General features: G+C 39.8%; 1 protein-coding gene across 34 annotated transcripts in view; it reads right to left on the bottom strand.

The window, feature by feature from the left end:
* Positions 1-1369: 1369 nt before the first annotated feature.
* Positions 1370-24997, bottom strand: part of SLMA (sarcolemma associated protein) — a 180010-nt gene continuing 156382 nt past the window's right edge. For 18 of the 34 annotated variants that reach the window (XM_011743026.2, XM_011743123.2, XM_011743074.2 and 15 more), the window contains 6 exons: positions 23978-24052; positions 20158-20478; positions 19590-19707; positions 14418-14589; positions 8480-8614; positions 1370-4077 (listed from right to left, as the gene is read on the bottom strand). In XM_011743026.2, the coding sequence (XP_011741328.1) occupies positions 3985-4077; positions 8480-8614; positions 14418-14589; positions 19590-19707; positions 20158-20478; positions 23978-24052 (914 nt within the window). In that variant the 3' untranslated portion in view covers positions 1370-3984. Of the gene's footprint in view, positions 4078-5410; positions 5501-8479; positions 8615-14417; positions 14590-19589; positions 19708-20157; positions 20479-23977; positions 24053-24997 lie in introns of all 34 variants that reach the window. The other 16 variants (XM_011743042.2, XM_071091956.1, XM_071091949.1 and 13 more) reach the window with 1 other exon arrangement.

The raw sequence follows: 24997 nt of genomic DNA, 5'->3' as shown, positions 1-24997 counted from the left end.
TACTCATTCAACTATGAAAGCCAATTTGGAACATTTTTGTAGCTTAAAAAATTTATACAAGCAACACGTATTTATTACTAAAAATAAATTAGAAATCACAAAAGGGAGGCTGAGGGGAACAATAGCTTGAGTCCAGAAGGTTCGAGACCAGCCTGGGCAACATGGGGAAACTGAATCTCTACAAAAAAACACAAAAATTAGCTGGGTGCAGTGGTACATGCCTATAGTCCCAGCTACTTGGGAGACTGAGATAGGAGGATTGCTTGAGCCCAGGAGGCGGAGGTTGCAGTGAGCCGAGATTCATGCCACTGCATTCCAGCCTGGGCAACAGTGTGAGACTCTGTCTCAGAAAAAGAAAAAAAAAAGAAAAGAAAAGAAAAGAAAATCATAAAGGTGGAAGGGAATTTAAATTTACCCACAATCATACAAAGACAGCCACTACCACCAGTCTGGGTATAAATCCTCCTAAGTTCTCCTGTTATAAACATACGTTGTATGTTTACATTTCTTTTCCTCTGTAAAACCAGGGTTATTTTACACTGGTAACCTCTTTCTTTTACTTAATATAGTATGAGTATCTTTCCACATACTTTGTAACCACAGTAATCTATAGAGTGGTAATATTAATTTATTTAAACAATGACCCACTTAGGTTGTTTATCTGTCACTATGATAAAAATGCTGCACTACATGTCCTAGTACATTTTTATGCACATAATTATGTTCTCAAAATAATTATCCAGAAGTGAACTTTTGGGAGCAAGGCTGTCATTTTTAAGTCACGAGCAAGGCTGCATTTTTTTTTCGCGATGGAGTTTCACTCTTGTCGCCCAGGCTGGAATGCAGTGGTGTGATCTCGGTTCACTGCAACCTCTGCCTCCCAGGTTCAAGCAGTTCTCCTGCCTCAGCCTCCTGAGTAGCTGGAATTACATGCACCCACCACCACACCTGGTTAATTTTTGTATCTGCAGCCAAGGCTGCAGTTTTAACTCAGTTGATTTGTATGCGGTTTTTTCTCTTTCGTAGCAGACTCCCATCCTTTTGATAGTAGATAGTCACAGGAAGCAGCCAAGAGTCACCAGACTTTGGTCAAGTGTAGTGATTAAAGTGAGAGATCACGGAGGCAATACTAGTTTTGGTCGAAAGCCTCTGACTATAGGGCAATGTGAATGGTTTTCACATGTGACTCAAAGTAGCTCTAAAGGCAATAACGACAGGAATTCCAAAGCCATTGTGGGCAATTGGTTCGTCACCAAACCAAACATATTACTTCCAAAAGAGTGAACTATGAAGGCAACACACTGAGCTAGGTGATAATGCTTTCTCATGATTCATAATGTTACACATATATCTCATTCACACACAGAAATTCTGAATGGTTGAGTCAATCAATTCATTTAATAAAGTAGATGTACTAGCTTACCTAAAACTTTAATATTTGCAATATTTTTTCAGTATGACATTCTCATAAAAACTTATTCACCACTTGAATGGTACTTCACATACATTATCTTTTTAATGTTCACACTACTACCACAAATATAAGTATTATTCTCCCCATGTTATAAATGAGAAAATGGAGACTCAGAGAAAATGTGATTTGTGCAAGGCAACAACAGCTGATAAAACCAAGATGCCAATACAGATCTGTTTTGCTTCAAACACCACGTTCTTTTTATTTTCTGACCCTGCCACGTAGCACCTTTGAATAATTCTTAAATGTATCATTATAGGGTTGTTCAATTTTTAGCTGCAATGCTTAATATTTCTTAATGACTCTATTATTACTAGTGAATAATCCTACTCTTTATTTAACCTGGAAGTGAGCTGAACAAAACTGAAGGTATTGCTTATGAACAGACTTACTTATATTCTTGAGGAAAACTGGAAGTAACTACAAAAAGCCATTTATTCCACTTGAATGAAGTAAATATTGATACTAGACCTTACATTTAAAGAGACCAGTCTAGCAAGTGACTCTCATTTTAACAATAACCATATTAAAAGAGAAAAAAATAGGGCAGTAAGTTAAATAAAAGGCTAATAAAACTTGGAGGAAACAGCTAAGTGTTTTCTTTTAAACCCCAAAGAATACCAAATGTATGTTATGTTGCATAAAGAGTCATTTCAAGAGAAGACTATTAACAACCCAATAGTAGAGGCAGCATTAAGAACTTCAATGATATTCAACTCAAACATGCGTAGGGAGAGTAAAGTTATTTTATTAAATCATGCACATCACGTATGTTAGTGCAAATAGTTTAATCTGTACTCCAGAAATTCTATTGTAGTTTATATCTTTACAAAATAGATTTAAAACAATTATTTACTTTAAAAAATGTAATTCTGAAGTTAAGCATTTCAGAACAATATTTGCAATAACCTATATACAAGAGGTACTGGGTACCACTGGCATATTAGCATTCTGTGGTGGAGTGGCTTCCTGCAACAGAAAATGATGAAATGAACTATATGACAGTATTTTCTACAAGTCATTTGTGACTAATTCCTCCATAAATCTAGTGATCCTCCCAACAGCAATCCCAAACAGCTTAAAATATAACCTTTAAAGTATAAACAGTGACTGCCAAACATCACAAGGCAAATTATACCCTAAACTCCTATTTCAATATTTGACTAGACCTGTGGATTGCCACAGAACATTCAAGCCAATTCACTGACATTCCCTCCCGGTCTTCACTGACTGAAAAATTTAACTATGTGATATTTTAGGATATTCTAAGACCTAAATAAACTTTATTGACATAACTATGATGCCGCACAAAACCATGGTTAAACTTTCACTTGTGTTTTAAATTTATAACATCAAGCAGTGTTTTTAGGTGCTTCATTGTGCATAGAACACTATATCTTGGGAATAGTGCATTTCATTAACAAAAAGTCCCAATTAACAACAATAAAAAGAAAATAACCATTTGCATACCCAACCAGGAAATCTGTTGGTAGGTACAACAGCTCACCCTGAACATGAATTAGCTCTGACACATCATAAACCAAATTAGGTCAATACAAGCTTATCTAAAGAGATATTAATACTTTCTTCAATTAAACATGCTTGGAGGAATAGATGACAGAAAAAAAAAAAATCATGCTTCCTAAAATGCTGTATATGAGAAAGTAACTTGGCTTTTAAAGAAAAATATCTCTTTAAATACATGAGGTTTAATAAATTACATTCCAATTGACTCAACAGTTTGGTTGACTGCACTGAAATTGTATAATTACTATGTTTTTGCTCCCAGATATTCTTCAGTTTGCTCAAGAAAATACACACTCTCATGGAAAGTTTTTTAAAGTTGATGTCCTCCACATCTTCAAGTCACATTAAGGCTGAACAAGCGTGCACATATTCCCCAAATTATCACCATAACAGTTTATTTTCCAAATGTATTTTTCCTTAAAAAAAAATCCACGCAAATAGTTGTCTCTAAGTCTTGTTCCCAATAGCTCAGTGGTTTTATAATGAGTAAAAATGGCGTAAATATGTAAAAAATATATATATATGTGTATATATTTCGAACTGATAGGCACTGAGCACACAGGGCCTCTCTTCCCATGTATGTATTGGTTGTTTGGTTTGGGTAGTTATCGAATCAGAAAAATGAATTATCTGGCCATCAGAATTCCGAGTAAAATACTCATAAATTTAATGTTATAAATAATCTGGTGTACCAAGAAGCCTACTTTAGGCCACCATAATATTCAGAATCTCAACATACTAATTTAAAAATTACATGAAAAATTGCAAGCAAATTATTGCTTACAGTAGAATAAAGTCACAATTTTATATCATCTTATAGACAGATACATTTTATATAATTTAAAGCAATGACCCTACAGCTGTATTCTTGTACTTCTGCTGTTTTAAGAGGTAAAGAGGAAGAAAATGGTTCTGTTTGTCCCCAGCATGAGTGTGATGCCAGCTTCTAGAGGGAGGACGGTGTACGGACTCAAGGAACGCTCTCATGGAGAAGCTCTGGCCAGACCTGGCACGTACAGCACGATGGCTGTTACTGCAACCAGGGCAGCCAACATGGGCATCCAGGGCCAGGGTTTCTGTGTGGAAAGAAACCAAGAGTCAATATCACATTCTCCCCTCTGTTTTCATACCTATTAACCCCTTGGTTCCAGAGAGTCCTGAATACTTAACAGAATATTGGAAAAATCTTATTTTTGCATCATAAAAATAAAGTTTGAAAAGAAAAAAAAAAGTGAGGGAGTGCAGGTATGAGGAGAGCCATAATAGCCGGACCACCAATTTGGAAGTCTAATACATCCCAAGAAAGTCCTGGGAAGTTTTCAACTTTGTTACAGTTGAAACCTAATAGTGACTTCTAAGAAAATTTGTGGGCTCTGCCTGCTTTATTTACTCTGGTATCCATATATTCCAATATAACTGATGTATACAGACACCTGTAGTATGTTTCTGCCCAAAATGTTTATTTATTGATAAGAACCAGTATGCGAGGGGATAGTGGCTAAGGTGATAATGGTCTAGGCTTTGGTTCTCTAACTTGAAACCACAGAAGATAAAATCAAACAGGGTTCAAGATGGAGAAGTAACATTAGGGATCCTGCCTGTCTGACAATTCTGGTAAAGACTCTGTTCAGTGTAATAAAGCCACATGATCACCTCATATGCTCTACTAACATGCATGCCAGTTAGAGACAAGCATGGATGGGCTGTTGCCTGCTAGCTTTTAGAGGGCTTTATAAGATCAACTTGCTTTGATTGAGACTTGTATTCTTACTTGTATTCCAGGAGCATTATTGAGAAAAACTGGTTTTTAAAGAAATATTCTGATGTTGCGGTCAGGGCTCAGAAAGAAACGGGATACGTTTATATCCTTGAGAGTACACAATGGGGTTGAGATTGTGAGCCAATGGTTCATTATGTTAATCTCATTCTTTTTCATCTTCATAGGCATAGTATAAACAGGCAAAGGGTTGAAACAAAGAAAATCTACACTATGAAAAGGAAGAGGATAAGGAGGAAGAGGAAGAAAGCTGGCTGAAAACTTCAAGGAGGCAAACTCTTCATTCAAATCTGATTAAACACATAATTGGAAAGAGGGTACTAATATTGCAGAAATTCATAGTGTACTCCAGTTTGCTAGAGATAAAGACTCAGTTAATGGAAGCATATTAACAACTGGTTAGGTTGGAATTAACTCATGGTTAGCATTACTACAAAGTAAACCAGACAAAAAGTTACGGGATTAGTTGACTGTTCAGTTCATTGGTATGACACAAATACATGGCATACTAAATGAAGGGTTTGCTTCAGGTAACAAAATACCTGTGTGTTCTTGCCATGCACTATATTACAAATACGGCACAAAAAGGTGACGGGGACGAACAGACAAGGACTCAACAATAGTGCTTGTACCTTTCTCTACCACAATGGACCGAAACACCAAAACAGGAAAGCCAGGAATAGGCCGATGAATACGGCTGGGACGGGTTGTAATATGGAAGGCTAAAGAAGGGAAGGCATATTAAAATCATTTTATGCTATGAAAATAATCAGATAAGAGGATTCAGACCCCAGTAGGGTGGGAGGTAGGAAAGAAAGAATGAAATAATAGAAGTATACCACTCAGGTTTTGCACAGATTCAAACATTTTAAAGACATCTAACACAATCTGATAGACTGTGGTGTGCAAGTTGGGAAACTCAGTTTAAAAGGAACAGCTAGGCTCAATGCCTGTAATCCCAGCACTTTGGGAGGCTGAGGCAGGTGGATCACCTGAGGTCAGGAGTTTGAGACCAGCCTGGCCAACATGGTGAAACGCTGTCTCTACTAAAAATACAAGTTAGCCAGGCATGGTGGTGCATGCCTGTAATCCCAGCTACTTCAGAGGCTAAGGCAGGAGAATCGCTTGAACCAGGAGGCAGAGGTTGCAGTGAGCTGAGATAGCGCCACTGCACTCCAAACCGGGTGACAGAGTAACACTCCATTAAAAAAAAAAAAAAAACACAGCTGAAGGCAATGGGCAATGTGGGTATACCTAACATTCTAACGAAATATAGCACATGAAGACAGAGCAAGTCGGGTGTAGTGGCTCATGCCCGTAATCCCAGCACTTTGGCAAGCTGAGGTGTGCAGAATGCTTAAGGCCAGGAGTTCGAGACCAGCCTGGGCCACATGGCAAAACCCTGTCCCTACAAAAAATACAAAAATTAGTTGAGCATGGTGGCACATGTCTGTAATTCCAGCTACTTGGGAAGCTGAGGTGGGAGGATTGCTTGAGCCGGGAAGGTCAAGGCTGCAGTGAGGTGAGATCACGCCACTGCACTCCAGCCTGGGTGACAGAGCAAGACCCTGTCTCCAAAAAAATAAAGAACAAAAAAACAAAAAACAAACCACTGACAACACTTCACCATCAGCTGATGCTCTCTGCTTGACAGTACACTATTTTTGCTCGATACCTGAAATCCATTATTTGACAATGTACTCCCTTAGCAATGGTTAAAGTTTATTTTATGCCTCTAACAAAATCTTTTTTTTTTCAACCAAAGCTCTTTTGCTTATTAGATGATACAGCTTTCAAGCTTAAAAATAAATGCCCTGTGACAATGCGTGCTTCCTAAATCAGGCAAGACATTTGACATGTAATAAAGGTTTGGTTATATATAAAGACAGGCAGGGCTGGATGCGGTGGCTCACGCCTATAATCCCAGCACTTTGGGAGGCCGAGGCGGGCAGATCACCTGAGGTCGGGAGTTCGAGCCCAGCCTGACCAACATGGAGAAACCCCATCTCTACTAAAAATACAAAATTAGCCAGGTGTGGTGGCGCATGCTGTAATCCCAGCTATTCGGGAGGCTGAGGCAGGAGAATCGCTTGAACCCGGGAGGTGGATGTTGCGGTGAGCTGAGATCATGCCATTGCACTCCAGCCTGGGCAGCAAGAGTGAAACTTTGCTGGAAAAAAGGAAATTCACCCCTAAGGTGAATTGTAGCTATAAATAATAATAGCAAAGTTACTTTTGAAAAGGTTCTAAATAGTACGGGGGGGATCCATTCTGATTATGCTAGATGTCTTCATGGGTTACTGAGCAGTAGACTGAAATTCCAAAATCCCAAGGATATGAATTAACACAAAAGAAAGACGTAATCAAACCACTGTGATCTGATTTTATTTTATTTTATTTATTTATTTATTTTTTTGAGACGGAGTCTCACGCTGTTGCCCAGGCTGGAGTGCAGTGGCGCGATCTCGGCTCACTGCAAGCTCCGCCTCCTGGGTTCACGCCATTCTCCTGCCTCAGCCTCCTGAGTAGCTGGGACTACAGGCGCCCACCACCGCGCCCGGCTAATTTTTTGTATTTTTAGTAGAGACGGGGTTTCACTGTGGTCTCGATCTCCTGACCTTGTGATCCGCCCACCTCGGCCTCCCAAAGTGCTGGGATTACAGGCTTGAGCCACCGCGCCCGGCCCTGTGATCTGATTTTAGAAGAGTTATGTAATCTACATTTTGAAAAGTAAATGCAAACCATTTTCCTTAGCATAAAGCCTCCACACCCAGTTCATCAACTTCTAAAAGACTTCTACCTAAGCAGCAAGCCTTTATTATCTACAAACTAAGACTTTCTTTAGCAAAGGACAGTTGGACGCAACTCATGAGCATTCTGTGTGCAAATGAGTAACAGGATGGCCATGCAACATCACTCTTTTGTACTTGTGCTGCAAGGTAAGCAGAGTGGCTTCCTCCATAGGAAGTATGTGGCTCACGCACACTGCAGTGTCCAAGCCATGACAGTGGTTTTAAATAAGTCAGAGCACAACCAACCACACTAAACATCTATCAGGGCCCACAAAGGTAACGATCACCAAACGTACAACACAACATTTATTTAGTATAGTATCTTTTTAAAGACCATCTGTCTTTCTAGCAAATGAAAAACAAAAAAATATTAAACTCGATTTACACCAAAATGTTCATCTCTCTCCCTCTCTCATGGGACTACAGAAACTCACCAAACATTTTCTAATATTTACATAATGACAAAGAGACATTAAGCTTTTTAGAAACTGTGCCTCAGTGAGAACATTATTGGTATAAGAACAACATATACTACTCTGTCTTAAATGGATCCCTGGTGGTACAGTGCTTCATTTCCCAGCAGGGGAGAAATAAGAGCCAGATGATAGCTTAGTGACAGAGCTTCAGACTCATCTGGGAAAACCTGACAGTTCTTAGGCAAGCTGCTTTATTGCAAACAACACTCTTCCTCCAGGCAGTCCCGAGGCTCTTCTAGGGGTATAGGTTAAAGGCACAAATTCTTACTTAAAAATCTGACAGCACAGTGATTCTATCATGGAATTTCATAATGAAAAGCCTACTTCATTTGTACCATTTGCTTCACAAATCAGTGATAAAGTCCTCTGAAAATCAATTTCAATCTCTCATGTGCCTCTCAATCAAAGCTAAGCCAAGTTTGCAAAGACTTACATTATTTCCTTTCTCTCGGAGCAGCTTCAGGTTGTTTTTACACTGTTTGAGCTCATCTGTGATTGACTGCTTTTCCTGCTCAGTCATTTCAAACTTCAACTTCAGTTCTGAGAGTACAGTCTGTGTCTTTTCATACTAAAGGCAAAGAAAAAAAAAGTGTGCAGATTCAACTTAAAATGGGTATGAAGTTATGGTTCTAGTCAGGCTTATATGCCAGACCCTATTTAGTCACCTGGAACACCAAAGTCAAGTCTTTTTGTTTAAGGAGGAATAACTTGCACTCATAAGAAGTCTTTTGGCTGAGCGCGGTGGCTCACGCCTGTAATCCCAGCACTCTGGCAGGCCAAAGTGGGCGGACCACGAGGTTAGGAGTTTGAGATCAGCCTGACCAACATGGAGAAATCCCATCTCTACCAAAAATACAAAAATTAGCTGGGTGTGGTGGCGCATGCCTGTAATCCCAGCTACTCCTCAGGAGGTTGAGACAGGAGAATTGCTTGAACCTGGGAGGCAGAGGTTGCAGTGAGCCAAGATAGTGCCACTGTGCACTGCAGCCTGGGTAACAGAGGCAGACTCCATCTCAAAAAAAAAAAAAAAAAAGAAGTCTTTAATGTTGACTTTATTCTATGTAAGAATTTTCTGGCCCTGGAGTTAAAAAAAAATTAAGAGTAATCACCATTTTGTCATCTGTTTTTAATTTAAAGGATCACTTTTCCCACCAAGTGAATTATAGGAAAAAAGGAAAATTTCAAACTGAGCAAAAGAAAAGCAGGTGAAGAAAAATTCCATAGCCAACGTTAGGAAGCCTGAGTTTATATCCTGGTAAGGAGTGTCAGCCAAACTATTTCAGTCTTGAAGTAAAAAGTATTAATTCCCTATAGGTTTCCCTTTACCCAGCATTACTGGGTATTAAAGTGTTCTGGATAAGTGAATTTTCTAGGCAGATGAAGCAAAGAAATGTATCTGAAGTACCCACCACTATGATTGGGAAATTTCTATTTCTCCACTTAAAACAGGCATCGGCTGCGCACGGTTGCTCACATCTGTAATTCCAGCACTTTGGGAGGCCAAGGTGGGCGGATCACTTGAGGTCAGGAGTTCGAGACTAGCCTGGCCAACGTGGCAAAACCCCATCTCTACTAAAAATACAAAATTAGCCAGGCATGGTGGCACATGCCTGTAATCCCAGCTACTTGGGAGGCTGAGGCTGGAGAATCGCTTGAACCCGGGAGGTGGAGGTTGCAGTGAGCTGATATTGCACCACTGCACTCTAGCCTGGGCAATAAGAGTAAAACTCCATCATCTCAAAAAACAAAACAAAACAAAAAAAACTTAGGTTATCAACTAAAAGTCATTTAAAAAAATCCGTTTCTGGTAGACATTTTATTTTTATTTTATGTATTTTTTTTTGAGACGGAGTCTAGCTCTGTCACGCAGGCTGGAGTGGAGCGGTGCGATCTCAGCTCATTGAAACCACTGCCTCCCAGGTTGAAGTGATTCTCCTATCTCAGCCTCCTGAGTAGCTGGGATTACGGGCACCTGCCGCCACGTCTGGCTATGTTTTGTACTTTTAGTAGAAACGGAGTTTCACCATGTTGGCCAGGCTGGTCTTGAACTCCTGGCCTAGGGTGATCTGCCTGCTTTGGTCTCCCAAAGTGCTGGGATGACAGGCATGAGTCACCATGCCCCGCCTGTTTCTGGTAGAAGTTTTTAAATAGCAAAACTTGCCATTTTCTGCTCCGGAAAACAATTTACTGTATATACTTTGACTTTCACATAGAGTCACATCCTTTTAAAGACCATCTGCCTTTTAAAGGTGAGACCAATATGAAACATAATATGGCTTACCCCTACTTTAAATGGTGCCTGGAGGCTGAAATTCTAGACTGGTTCCACTTCTAGATACTACATCTTACACACAAGCTGGGCTCACAGTCAAAGAGCAGAGATTGTTCTGCTACTGGCTGTGCCTTTGTCTCCACTTCCACTACCTCACTCTGCCATCTGTCTCTTTTTTTAGACGGAGTCTCACTCTGTCACCCAGGCTGGAGTGCAGTGGTATGATCCTGGCTCACTGCAACCTCCGCCTCCTGGGTTCAAGGGATTCTTGTGCCTCAGTCCCCGGTACAGCTGGGCTTACAAGCATGCACCACTATGCCTGGCTAATTTTTTTGTATTTTTATTACAGATGGGGTTTCACCTTGTTGGCCAGGCTGGTCTCGAATGCCTGACCACCTCAGTCTCCCAAAATGCTGGGATTACAGGCGTGAATCACCGCACCTGGCCCTATTCTGCCATCTCTGAAGGTTTTAGAAGGAAGATGGACAAGGATTGAATATAAAATAGATATACCATGGGTAAAGTATACCAGAAAGGTTCCTCCTTGTCCCTAAAGGTAGTTTATGAGGGTAGAAAGTTTCCAGTTCCTCTCTACCTATATCCCAGAAATTCTTCAGTAAAGGAAACCTTTATATGCTTCTGAAAAATGTAAATACCTTGGAATTACTAATTAGGAGCCCATCATCATGCTCAACAAAGATAAATATTAAGAAGGAATGTAAATGTATAAAAACATTAGACAGGAGAGATGGGGCTTAGGGTCAACATAGAGGTCACCAGAAAAAGAGAAGAAAGATATGGGTACAGAGAGGGAAGTAAAATATGAAAGACACTCCCTGTTACCTAACAACATTCCCACAACAAGCCTGGATAGTATGCCAGAGAATGAACTAAAGGAGTACAATTCACGGGCTTTATGACAGCTTTCTTCAGTTGATGTGAAGATCTGTGGACTTCCTTCCAGAAGGCAGAAGATTACTGGCACATTGCCAAGACAAAGTCACTGTACCTACACTAGTTTCTGCAAATTGGAACATGATAAATTCTCAATAACCCATGATCTGATTCTTAACAGGGACCAATAAAGAATAAGGAAAGAGTGCTTTGTTGACAAGTTTTCTCTTACTTTCCTTTTCCACCATTCTTTCTTCCAGTCTGCCCTGTGTACCAAAGCACTTATTTCTCCATTCCAGGAGTTGTGAAGCAGAGCCACAGGAAGGCAGCTCAACCAGGGGGATCCTGTTGTTCACCTCCAGCATGTGAAGGGGTGGCAAGGACTCTGGCCCCACGGCAAGAAGGTAAAGCCAAATAACTCTCTTGAGTCAGTCTTTATAGGGTGGACTATGTGCTCAATGTTTTATGAATTTTTTTTTTTTTTTTGAGACAGAGTTTCGTTCTTGTTGCCTAGGCTGGAGTGCAATGGCGCGATCTCGGCTCACCACAACCTCCACCTCCTGGATTCAAAGCGATTCTCCTGTCTCAGCCTCCTGAGTAGCTGGGATTACAGGCGCATACCATCAAGCCCGGCTAATTTTTGTATTTTTAGTATAGACGGGGTTTCATCATATTGGTCAGGCTGGTCTTGAACTCCCGACCTCAGGTGATCTGCCCACCTTGGCCTCCCAAAGTGCTGGGATTACAGGAGTGAGCCACTGTGCCTGGCCTATAAATTCTTAAATTATAGATATTCCTACTAAATTAAAATATAGTGACGCTTTCTAAAGTCAAATGTAAAGATGATACATCATTATTTTCTTTTAATACTGAGGATTAAGATTTACTTTTTTTTTTTTTTTTCCTGAGATGGAGTTTTGCTCTTGTTGCCCAGGCTGGAGTCCAATGGCTGGAGTGCAATCTCAGCTCACTGCAACCTCCGCCCCCAGGGTTCAAGCAATTCTCCTGTCTCAGCCTCCTGAGTAGCTGGGATTACAGGCGCATGCCATCATGCCCGGCTAATTTTTGTATTTTTAGTATAGACGGGGTTTCATCATATTGGTCAGGCTGGTCTTGACCTCAGGTGAGCTGCCCGCCTCGGCCTCCCAAAGTGCTGGGATTACAGGCATGAGCCATGGCGCCCAGACAAGATTTACTTTTTGCATGTACTTTTTCTTTGTTTAATATTCATATAAAAGTCGCCACATATATAAATTTCAATTTGTACAACAAAGGTCACCTACTGCAGCCTTGCTTGGCTATCATTTTTGCTCCATCTTGCTTTCTAACTCTGAGGTGACAAATGAGCTTGGTCCTGATTAAGAGGGAAATATCACACAATATTACCAACACCTTTGGTTCTTCTTCATAAAAAGAATCGTATCTGGGTTTGCTTAGCTTGTAATATTTTAGTCTGTTACAGTGCTGAAAATACATAATTGGATACTGTGCATATTAAGCATGATTCTATGAGAGAAAGGAGAACAAAGGGGAAATGTTGAAGGGAAATATATGTGCATTAATAAAAGGCAATAATTCATTTGCAGTGGATTACACAGAGGTAAGAACCACATTAAAGAACATTTTAGTTATAGTATACAGCTATAACTAAACTGTAGTATATAGTATCCAACATGTTAACATCTGGACAAACAGAAAGAGAGCAATTTCACATTACAAAGGAGTGTGATGACTACACATCATTTCACAATGGAAAACAGTGAACAAGAAAATAGAAAAGAAACATACTGACAAGATCAGACATATTTTTAAATGTGCTGCATTTAATGCAATCCAAGACTATCAACAATTTAGATGCTGTGACAACATGCCACTGCCATTTGTGGAAACAGTTAAAGCATTTTGCACCGATTACTCAGTGACCAAAAACAGGCAAACAAATAATGCAACAAAATGGCTAATGCATTCATAGTAACATACAACAGAATAATCTTCCAACCACAGCATTCTTCCCAGAGTTTGAAAGAACTATGGCATACGGACTGGAAGGACACAAAGTGCTTACAGTATTAAATACTAAGATATTTACTTTGGACAAAATTTGTGTTCCAACCAAATAAAATGAGATTTCTTCTAAAACACGTATCTTTAGTAAGGTAAAAACGAACACATTACAAAATCAATATGTCCACAAGAAAATAAAAAATGTTACAGTATTTCTTTTCATTAGGAACAAACATGAAGACAGAACAACAATCATTGCCAAATTCAGGACACTACAAGGAAAGAAAAGTGCAAAGAAAAACTGCATTGATTAAGCAGATCTTCTAGAAACAACTTTGGGAAAGTTCATTATTAAAGACAAAGAGTTGTCTTCAACTTCCTTCTAATTCATAAAGAATCCTTTTAAGAAAGTCTACAACTGGGGTGGTCCCTGATCTGTAGATCAAGTTGTATCAGGCTTCTCCATTCCCCGAGCTGGCCAGGAGTTAATGCAGGGAGTGGTATGAGGCCAGCAGGACTGAAGGCAGCTCTTACTGCCCTGCTGTCAACTTCAAGGCTTTGGGAAGTGAAATACACCTCTCTTACTCAGGAAGAAATTGGGTAGGGTTTCTGTTCCAAAGTTAATTGTTATGACTTCAACACAAGTTTTTAAAAAGCCACTCAATTTAAGGTTTTAAGCAGAATGACACGAAAAGTGAGCATGCACATTTATGAATAAGGTGAAAAGGGGGTGGGAGAAGAAAGTAAAAGGCCACAGAACATGTGTTTGGCTGGCTGCCTGGCTATGAGGTGAATTTTAAGTAACTTTTCAGGCCATATTTACCTGAGGGGTTCAGATAGCATTAGAGTATGGCCTCAGTTTGCTTTCCAAAAGTATGCTAAGTTACATACGATACTCTCTTTGAAAGTTAAATAGATCAAGAGACCTGGGACAAAGCGTTTCTCATATAATTAACTGGTAGAGAAAAATTAAAATGTAGTTTTGTATATTGTATTTTTGACACCAACCCTACTGAAGAATTCTCTATAAATGGACCATGATACACAGCTAGAAATCACCAAGCAGAGAGGTTCCAAGTATCAGTTTTGTGATAGGTAATGTGACTTCTGCTTCCCTTTAATTCTAACTAGCATGGATATCTGATTTGCTTTTGGCTTTAAGTCCAACCATAATTGGGCTCATAATGTCTTTTCGCTTTACCTCTTTCTGTACATCCTTTGCTTGGTTTTCAGCCTTACTGAGAAGAGTTTTTAAGTCAGCTGAATCCCGAAGATGCTGTTCTTTTAAGGATCCGACTTGATTCTCAAGTTCTTTCCTGGACATTTGAAGGATGCTGAGATCACTGGTAAGCTCTAAACTCTGCTTCTGAGAACTGCAATATAAATATTGACAGATAGTTATTCACAGGTAGAAACTGGACACAGAAGGAAGTCCAGTTTCTTATACATTTCACTAGAAGGGATAGAGTGGATTTCAGAGAAAAAAAAGAAAAGTATAAAAAAGAATGAAATATTTTCATTCAATAAGCAAAAACCATCAAAACACTAAAAAATTACAAGCTTAAAGGTGTGTCCCATCAAGTATACACAAAGGTTGAAATTTTAAAAACAGAAATAGGAGGTAATTAACTGTATATTTTGTTGTATCAAATAGTATTAATTTCATCATAAAAAGATTCAGTATAGGTCTTCTACAGGAAAAGAACACACATATTTCAACAATTTCTTGTAAGTTTAAATACTTGACAAATAGAATGGGGGTCAGAAACTTAAAGCTTAGGAGTCACTGCTAATTCAAGTAAAGATAAACCTGTTCAAATGAGAAGACACACCAAATTGAGAAAAGAGCATAAGACAAAGAAGTAGCAGGCTGAGTTCTACACCCCGAGCTCTGCCACTATTTAGCTGGGGGATGTTAAGCAAGTCACTTAACTGGTACATTTCATTTTCAGAATAAACACTTTCTGAGCTCTTAGACCTATACAAGATACCATGTAATATATACATAACTAACACAACGAGAGTCTCAGTGCCCTTCACTGCCAAGTAACAGGATTGAATCATTAACTTCTGAGGCTATTCCCAAGGTTAATAAATTCTATGATTACCTTTGTGTTTTTTGAGACAGCGTTTCACACTTGTTGCCCAGGCTGGAGTGCAATGGCGTGATCTCAGCTCACTGCAACCTCCGCCTCCCGGGTTCAAGCGATTTTCCTGCCTCAGCCTCCCGAGTAGCTGGGATTACAGGCACGCGCCACCTTGGCCGGCTAATTTTATATTTTTAGTAGTGACAAAGTTTCTCCATGTTGGTCAGGCTGGTCTCAAACTCCTGACCTCAGGTGATCTGCCCGCCTCGGCTCCCAGAGTGCTGAGATTACAGGCGTTGAGCCACCACAGTCTCTATGATCACTTTTATAACTTGATGTTAAAAAAATCTGACTTACAACATACGCGGAAAACAGCGTGATATGTGTGAACAGAAATTCTGTCTTCAATTCCTTCTTCCACAGCCCAGACAACAGAGAATAAAAGGTCTGCACAGTATAGCTGTGTTAGGGAATTTGGCTCCCATAAATAGCTAAAGGAGTATAAGGTTTTCAAGGTGACAGTTTTACATCTTTCAGAATGGATCATTCAAGAATCAGACTCACTACTGTAACTGAACTACTACAGAGTCTGAATCCCATTTTGATTGTACGCTTCACAGATTCTTTGGGGTGGGTCTGATGTTGTCAAGTCAATACAGCTAGCAATTAAATGGCACATAAGACGCTGTAAAGGAAGACTAGCTTCTAAATACTACTTAAATGCTGGGGAGGCTTATCAAGCAAATTTAGGGCATCAGAAAAGTTTAAGAAAAAGAATTAGGCTGGGTGCAATGGCTCACACCTGTAATCCCAGCACTTTGGGAGGCCGAGACGGGCGGATCACGAGATCAAGAGATCGAGACCATCCTGGCTAACATGGTGAAACCCCATCTCTACTAAAAATACAAAAAAATTAGCCGGGTGTGGTGGTGGGCACCTGTAGTCCCAGCTACTCCGGAGGCTGAGGCAGGAGAATGGCGTGAACCCAGGAGGTGGAGCTGGCAGTGATCGCGCCACTGCCCTCTAACCTGGACCTGGATGACAGAGCGAGACTCCGTCTCAAAAAAAAAAAAAAAAAAAAAAAGAATTAATCTGCCTTAAATACTTTATGTGAGTTTAGGTAGATGATCTGACCAATGACTTATCGGCCCCTTTCTGGGGCCTAATGTTTTTAAACCATATGCTTCTACTCACTAGTAGTTTGTAGGCTTGCTTCTCAACACTTAAAATTTGAAAAAATTGAAAACAGTATTTAAGAGTCTGCTAGATTCCAATTAATCACATCTTAAAAATAAGGGATCTAGCCTAAATCTTTAAAATATCAATAATTTTGGCCGAGGGCAGTAGCTCACGCCTGTAATCCCAGCACTTTGGGAGGCCAAGGTCAGGAGTTTGAGACCAGCCTGACCAACATGGTGAAACCCCCTCTCTACCAGAAATACAAAAATTAGCCAGGCATGGTGGCACACATCTATAATCCCAGCTACTCAGGAGGCTGAGGCAGGAGAATTGCTTGAACCCAGGAGGCGGAGGCTGCAGTGAGCCAAGATTGTGTCACTGCACTCCAGCCTGGGCAAGAGATTAAGACTCTGTCTCAAAAATAAATAAATAAATAAATAAATAATTTCAAAACAACAAGATAAGCAACAGTGGCAATCAAACAATGGTATTTCTTGCTTGATAGATTATTAAACTAAATGGATTTATTAGGATCTTAATATATTCTAAATGTAAAGAACTTGGGTATCTGTATCATAATCTTATACACACTTCATACCAAACAATTTGTTCAAATGTGCTGTTATACAGATAATCAATTCATTCCTCAATTTCTTTCTTTTTTTTTTTTTTTTTTAAGATAGAGTCTTGCTCTGTTGCCCAGGTTGGGGTGCTGTGGTGTGATCACAGCTCACTACCTTTGACCTCCTGGGCTTAAGTGATCATGTTGCTTCAGCCGCCTGGGTAGCTGGGATCACAGGAGCGTGTCATTCCACCCAGCCTCCTTAATTTTATATATAGTCCAGGTGTGGTGGCTTACACCTGTAATCCCAGCAGTTTGGGAGGCCAACGCAGGTAGATCACTTGAGGTCAGGAGCTCGAGACCAGGCTGGTCAACAGAGTGAAACTTCATCTCTACTAAAAATACAAAAAAAAGTCAGCCAGGTGTGGTGGTGCATGCCTGTAATCCCAGCTACTTGGGAGGCTGAGGCAGGACAATTGCTTGAACCAGGGAGGCGGAGGTTGCAGTGAGCTGAGATCATGCCACTGCACTCCAGCCTGGGCAACTGAATGTGACTCTGCCTCAAAAAAAAAAAAAAAAAAAAAAAAAAAAAAAAAAAAAATTTATGAGCCAAGCGCGGTGGCTCATGCCTGTAATCCCAGCACTTTGGGAGGCCAAGGTGGGCAGATCACCTGAGGTCAGGAGTTCGAGACCAGTCTGACAACATGGAGAAACCCCGTCTCTACTAAAAATACAAAATTAGGTGGACATGGTGGCACGTGCCTGTAATCCAAGTTACTCAGGAGGCTGAGGCAGGAGAATCGCTTGACCCCAGCAGGTAGAGGTTGCGGTGAGCTGAGATCGTGTCACTAATCTCTAGCCTGGGCCAAAAGAGCAAAACTCCATCTCAAAATAAATAAATAAATTTATGTATATAGATATATATGAGATATGTATAGATCTCATATATTTCATATATGATATATATCATATACATATATTTATAGCTTTTTTTTTTTTTTTTTTTTTGAGACGGAGTCTTGCTCTGTCACCCAGGCTGGAGTGCAGTGGCCGGATCTCAGCTCACTGCAAGCTCCGCCTCCCGGGTTTACGCCATTCTCCTGCCTCAGCCTCCCGAGTAGCTGGGACTACAGGCGCCCGCCACCTCGCCCGGCTAGTTTTTTGTATTTTTTAGTAGAGACGGGGTTTCACCGTGTTAGCCGGGATCGTCTCTCGATCTCCTGACCTCGTGATCCGCCCGTCTCGGCCTCCCAAAGTGCTGGGATTACAGGCTTGAGCCACTGCGCCCGGCCATATTTACAGTTTTGACCTTTATTTTGTCCCATTCATATTTTGGATTTGCTTTTACAAAGTTTTTTATGACTTATAAACAATGTAAAACATTTGTTTTTATTTTTATTTATGTTTTCTTGAGACAGGGACTGGCTCTGTTGCCCAGGCTAGACTACAGAGGTGTGATCATGGCTTATTGCAGTCCCCACCTCCTGGGCTCAAGTAATCCTCCCACCTCAGCCTCCTGAGTAGCTGGGACTATAGGCACTTGCCACCAGGCCAGGTTAATTTGTTGTATTTTTTGAAGAGATGGAGTTTCATAATGTTGTCCACACCAGTTGGAATAAACCCATTTTAAACTTAAATATGGCATATTGTGGTGGTAAAATAGGACTTCACTAAATTTGCTGGAATAAATCTAATGCATTCACTGATTTGCTTGTCAAGTATTAGATACTAGAAAGATTTAACTGGTTTCAGAGGATTAATGGTCTTATATTTTATTACTCTTCATAAAACACTATTTGAAATTCAGAAGATTATATCTTTCAGTAGCACAAATTCCTTTTTTATTTTTTTGATTTGTTTGATATAGGGTTTGGCTCTGTCACCCAGGTTGGAGTGCAGTGGCATGATCGTGGCTCTTTGCAGCCTTGACCTCCTGGGCCCAAGCAATCCTCCCACCTTAGCCTTCCAAGTAGCTGGGACTATAAGCACGCACCACTATGCCCAGTACATCTTTGTATTTTTTTGTAGGGACAGGTTTTGCCACATTGTCCAGGCTGATCTTGAATTCTCAGGCTCAAGCGATCCTCCTACCTCAGCCTCCCAAAATGTTGGCATTATAGGTGTGAACCATCGCACCCAGCCTTACAAATTCTTCATTGCAGTCACTTCCTGATCACCCTTACTAAAAGAAGAGATCATTGGTGTGAAAGAAAAGCAACTGATATTTGAAATTTATTAGTTTACAGGGCAAGTTCAACTATGAATTACAGACTTTTGTTGTTTGTTCAGGGTTTCTTTGGGACATTTAATGAATCTATATTCCGTGAGTACAAGGAAAGGACATGCAGGATAATGGTGGTGGCAGGAAAAAAAAAAAAAAGCTGAAGTATTTATTCAGTATGGTTAACCTGCCAAATAACCAAATAGAGATGGGCCGAACATTTGCTCCTGTAAAGTATTTAAGTAATAAAATTAAATTTAATTTAGATGAAAATTTAAGATAAAGAAATATTTCATATCTGAAAAACAGAGAGTTCTTGCATACTTGTGCAATTCTTTTTCTTGCCGTTGCAGTTCTGATGATAGCAAAACATTTTCCCTTTTTAGAGAATGGCATTCAGTTTCCAATGCATTCCATTCCTTTCTCAACTTCTCTAGTTCACCTAAAATAGTCCCAAAACATATTTGTTAATATAGAAATACAACTTCTATAATATTTCAAAGGATAAAGGAAAAGATTTCAGAGAAGAACATACTTTTTTGCCCCCTTAAAAGCACGCAGATTTTACATGGTTAATTATTTGATTTCTGTTGCTTTGCATGTATACCTCAAGGACAGCTATCAGCTCGTACTTGAACAACAGTATTTTTTTCCACTTAACTTTTATAAGACAAGCAATTTTTAACAATTTTAAAATAAAATATAAAACCATAAAAAAAAAAGTTTAAGTAAACTTGCAGACCTGAAAATACATTTTTAGCTCTGATTTAAAAACACTGGTTTATACAACTGATAGCTAACAAAGAAAAAAAAAACCTGCATTTTTTTTAAAAAACAAGTTACAAAGTTATTGTCAAAAGTTAAGAGCTTTATGTAAAATACATTTACTCACCTTGCAACCTTGTTGCTTCCTCTCTCTGCTGGTCCTCACACTGTTGACATCTAAGCTGAAAACTGTTTTGCAGACTTGTGATTTCTTTCTCATATTCAGACGCTGCTTTCCGCCACCGCTCAAGCTCAGCTCTCACCTTCTTAAGCTCTTGTTGTAAAGAAGCAATGTCAGTGTCCCGCTCAGAGGCAGCCTTTTCTGCTGCTTGATGAAGGAGCAAAATTTCATCTCGGGCACTAAGCAATTCATCTCTAGTACTTGTGATTTCACTGTCCTTCTCCTCCCGGAGATTCTCAATATCGATGTGTAACCTCTGCAACTGGGCTGCAAAAGTATATCCATCATTTTCTTGGCCCATTAGGATTAGGAATAAAAGAATAATCCATACAGGATTGTACCTAATGGATAGCCTGGGTTATCAGAGCTGCTGCTTTTGATTCAAGTGTATAAACAATCCACGTTTGGTGCAGAAAGTGTCAAAATACAGATAGCAAAGAGGAAAAAAAACCAAAGTGATCTTTATCTCCCCAACACACAGAAAATTACTTCTGACATTCCTTCTAGATTTTTTCCTATGCATTTATACACATATATAAACAAACATTAAACAGGGAGTGATCAAAATATATTCAGTGTTGCCCATTCTTCTGTTGATGAAACTCTTTCAACACAAAATAGTTATAGTATATGTAACTTACTTGCCCAACCCTTTATTTTTGACATTTTAGGCTGTGCAGTGTTTAAACACTATATACTTATTTTTATTTTTTTTAGGGTGAATCCTATGTGTAGAATAGATTGGTCAAATGGTAAGCAATAAACAGTTGATACTCTTGATTCATTTTTCTGTTCAAATGTCAATTCTTTAAAGAGGCCTTTTCTGATGACTCATCTGAAAAACAGCTCACTGTCATTCTCTGGCTCTTTACTCTGATTTATTTTCCTTTGAAGTCCTTATTGGACATCATAGTCTCTATTAATTTGCTTATTGTTTAACTTTTCTACTGAACTGTATACCTCATGTAGGGCATTTGTTTTGCTCACAGCTGTAAACAATCAAGAATTATTGGTTGAATTAATGAGTTAATAAAATTAATACTGCCTCACTGAAGGGTTATATATATATTTAAAATACCTGGTTTTGTGCTCATGACCCAAACTGGAAACCATTTGTATAAAATCAAACTTGGCGCAGAACAAGAAAATTAATCTTGGTTACCATATTATAAGGAAATTATAGATTTAAAAAGTTCCAAAGGAAAACAATTAATTATAAGAGGATTTAGGGGTGGGAGAAAGGGAGGTTGCTACGTAAGTAAACATTAAGATATTAGACTTTCTAAATTTGTAGGAAGAATTGAGAGGTAACAAGTTTGGAATCTGAAAGGGCACAGTGGCCAGAGAAGATGATCATGATTGTTGATACAGTCGTGAAATACACATGCTGGCACTAGGGGGCACTCAATGATGCCTGGGCAAGACAGGTTTAAAACAAAAGGCAGCACTATGTCACAGAACCTTTAGGAAAAATTGCCCCTACACAGTCTAGGATGAAAATAGAGAATCAAATCAGATTTATGTAAATTAATGGATAATAACATTAAACTACAATAGGAGTTTTAAGAGCTTTCAATTTAAAAACATATATGACATACCCTAGAAATTCTAATTTGACCAAAATAAAATTCTAATTTTAAATAACTCAAAAGTTCCACTCAAAAAATAAGACCCCAAAGACTAATTTTTCTCTGAAATATTTTTGGGCAAGTATCTTGGGACTCATACAACGACTCTCCTTTCTCTTCTTAATAGTGATTACTTGTCTATTTAATTTCTTCCCCACCTATCTCTCAAGCTAAAATTTTAAAACAACATCGGCTCCTTCTTTGACAAGAAAGGAAATTAATTTTACTTTAGGAATTTTATAATGGCATGGGAAAGGAAGACCTCTCCTGGGGTATCATACAATCTCCTCATAATATACCAGGAGCTCCAGCTTGAAGTAAACACTCGACAGGCAGGGGTTTTTCTGGAAATTTCTGTAATGACCCTGCAATAGCTCACACGAAGAAACAGCAAAATGGTGATAAGAAGAACAGCCATTATCAAAGAAAATCAGTGCAGAGACTATTATCCTATTCCATGTGATATATAATTGTTCTTGAGGCCAGGCGTGGTGGCCCATGCCTGTAATCTCAGCACTTTGGGAGGCCGAGGTGGGTGGATCACAAGGTTAGGAGTTTGAGACCAGCCTGGCCAATATGGTGAAACCCCATCTCTACTAAAAATACAAAAATTAGCTGGGTGTAGTGGCGTGCACCTGTAGTCCCATCTGCTCTGGAGGCAGGAGAATCACTTGAACCCAGGAGGTGGAAGTTGCAGTGAGCCGAGATCGCACCATTGCACTCCAGCCTGGGCAACAGAGCAAGACTACGTCTCAAAAAACAAACAAACAAAAATTTTCTTGAAATACAAGTGTGTTCTGAGCATCAGATGTCAGTATACCTACACCAGCCATCAATATATACACATACCAGCTAGCTCAAAGTGCTGATGCACAGAGTAGCTCAAACAGATTTCCTATCCAAAGGCCCTCTGTAGGAACTCACAACATAACCCAGAAAATGACAGTCTTACCAACTGCGAATCTTCCCCTCTGCTTTTTCCATTCTAAGTGTCTAATATGGGAGTACTGGACAATCTTCCCTTGAATTTTCTTAATAAATAAATAGGCCAGGCGCAGTGGCTCACACCTGTAATCCCAGCACTTTGGGAGGCCGAGATGGGCGGATCACCTGAGGTTGGGAGTTTGAGACCAGTCTGACCAACATGGAGAAACCCCCTCTCTACTAAAAATACAAAATCAGCCAGGCGTGGTGGTGCATGTCTGTAACCCCAGGAGGCTGAGGCAGGAGAACTGCTTGAACCTGGGAGGCGGAGGTTGTGGTGAGCTGAGTTCGCGCCATTACACTCCAGCCTGGGCAACAGGAGCGAAACTGTCTCATAAATAAATAAATAAATAAATAAATAAATAAATAAATAAAGCAAGCTCCACCAAGAGCCGTGTTGAAATGTGAGGTTCTAGAGAATCAAAGCCATGAAAAATGGGGACTCTCGGCCGGGCGCGGTGGCTCAAGCCTGTAATCCCAGCACTTTGGGAGGCCGAGACGGGTGGATCACGAGGTCAGGAGATCGAGACCAGCCTGGCTAACACGGTGAAACCCCGTCTCTACTAAAAAATACAAAAAACTAGCCGGGCGAGGTGGCGGGCGCCTGTAGTCCCAGCTACTCGGGAGGCTGAGGCAGGAGAATGGCGTAAACCTGGGAGGCGGAGCTTGCAGTGAGCTGAGATCCAGCCACTGCACTCCAGCCTGGGCGACAGAGCGAGACTCCGTCTCAAGAAAAAAAAAGAAAAAAAGAAAAATGGGGACTCTCTGCCTTCTTACTTCCTATTCCTTTTTTTTTTTTTTTCCTGAGATAGAGTCTTGCTCTGTCACCCAGGCTAGAGTGCAGTGGTGTAATCTCAGCTCACTGAAACCTCCACCCCAGGTTCAAGCGATTCTCCTGCCTCAGTCTCCCAAGTAGCTGAGATTACAGGCATGCACCACCATGCCCAGCTAATTTTTGTATTTTTAGTAGAGAGAGGGGGTCAGCATGTTGGCCACGCTGCTCTCGAATTCCTGACCTCAGGTGATCTACCCTTCTCGGCCTCCCAAATGCTGGGATTACAGGCATGAGCCACTGTGCCTGGCCTCCGTTCCTTTTGAATCACTAAAAACACACACACAATAACAATCTCAAAGAGCTTTGGGGTCTTCCGTACCTTGAAGAACCTGTATTTGTTTAGTGGATTCCTCAACTTGATTTCGATAGGCTTTTCTTTCTTCTTCCAAAAGAGCTAAAAGTAAAAACACAGTATCTATTAATAGTTTTGTGAATTAATGAAAGTACCCAGAGTTGAGCAGCTGAAAATTTCTTTTAAAACTCTCTCCTAAAAGATTATTGAAAGAAACAAAAGTTAGGCAGTATTAGCAGTATTAGCAGTTAGTTTAAAGATTTTAGGAGTACAGGACTGTAGTAAGTAATAAATCTATTCAACTGAGTAGTGGAGTTTTCTGGACCTGGTATCACCAAGATAATATGTGCTTTTCTTAACACGAGAAACAGTCTTGATAATTGTTAATCGGCATTTTGAATTTAATTTTTTTAAAAGACTTAAAATTCTCATATTTACTGTCAAGCACATAGTAAACACTAAACTAAATAATTGCTGTTAACTAAATATTTTTTCATTGTAATTTAATATATTAGCCTGGATCCTCCAAAAGGTTCAAGTTAAGTGAATACCAATTCTAATTTCTTTGAGAAGCAGGAAAGGAAAGAAGTAGTAACAAGAAGTTCCTAGTTCCCTCCTGGGATGTAAATCTTCCTACTGGGCAGGAAAGCCATCTTGGAGAGCATAAGGACTCCATAGGTCATTCCCTTTCTCATTTTAAGACTCTTTGAGATACTAATTGTCTGCAACCAGGTAGTTACTGTGAATGGTACAGAAATGTAAGCTCTGGGGAACTGCACAGACTCCACTGGCTTATGACCTACAGATAAGTGAGCTACTAGAAAAGAACGTGGCTAGGACATTAGCTAACATTAGGTGTAACGAAAATTTAGAAATTTGAGTTTTCCTTCTGTTGTACTTAATATGCAATTAACTATTAAGATCTTTCAGTTAGTAAAGATCTTACTTGATTTTCACATCAACAGTGTGAAGGTAGAGCAACTGTAACTCCCCTCATTTTACTGACCTGAAACACAAGTTTAGAGAGGTCAAGTAAATATACCAAGA

The sequence above is a fragment of the Macaca nemestrina genome, chromosome 2 (genome assembly GCF_043159975.1).
Source record: "Macaca nemestrina isolate mMacNem1 chromosome 2, mMacNem.hap1, whole genome shotgun sequence".
In the NCBI taxonomy this organism is placed as follows: Eukaryota; Metazoa; Chordata; class Mammalia; order Primates; family Cercopithecidae; genus Macaca; species Macaca nemestrina.
The sequence above is the reverse complement of the archived record's forward strand: the minus strand, read 5'-3'. Positions and strand labels throughout refer to the sequence as shown.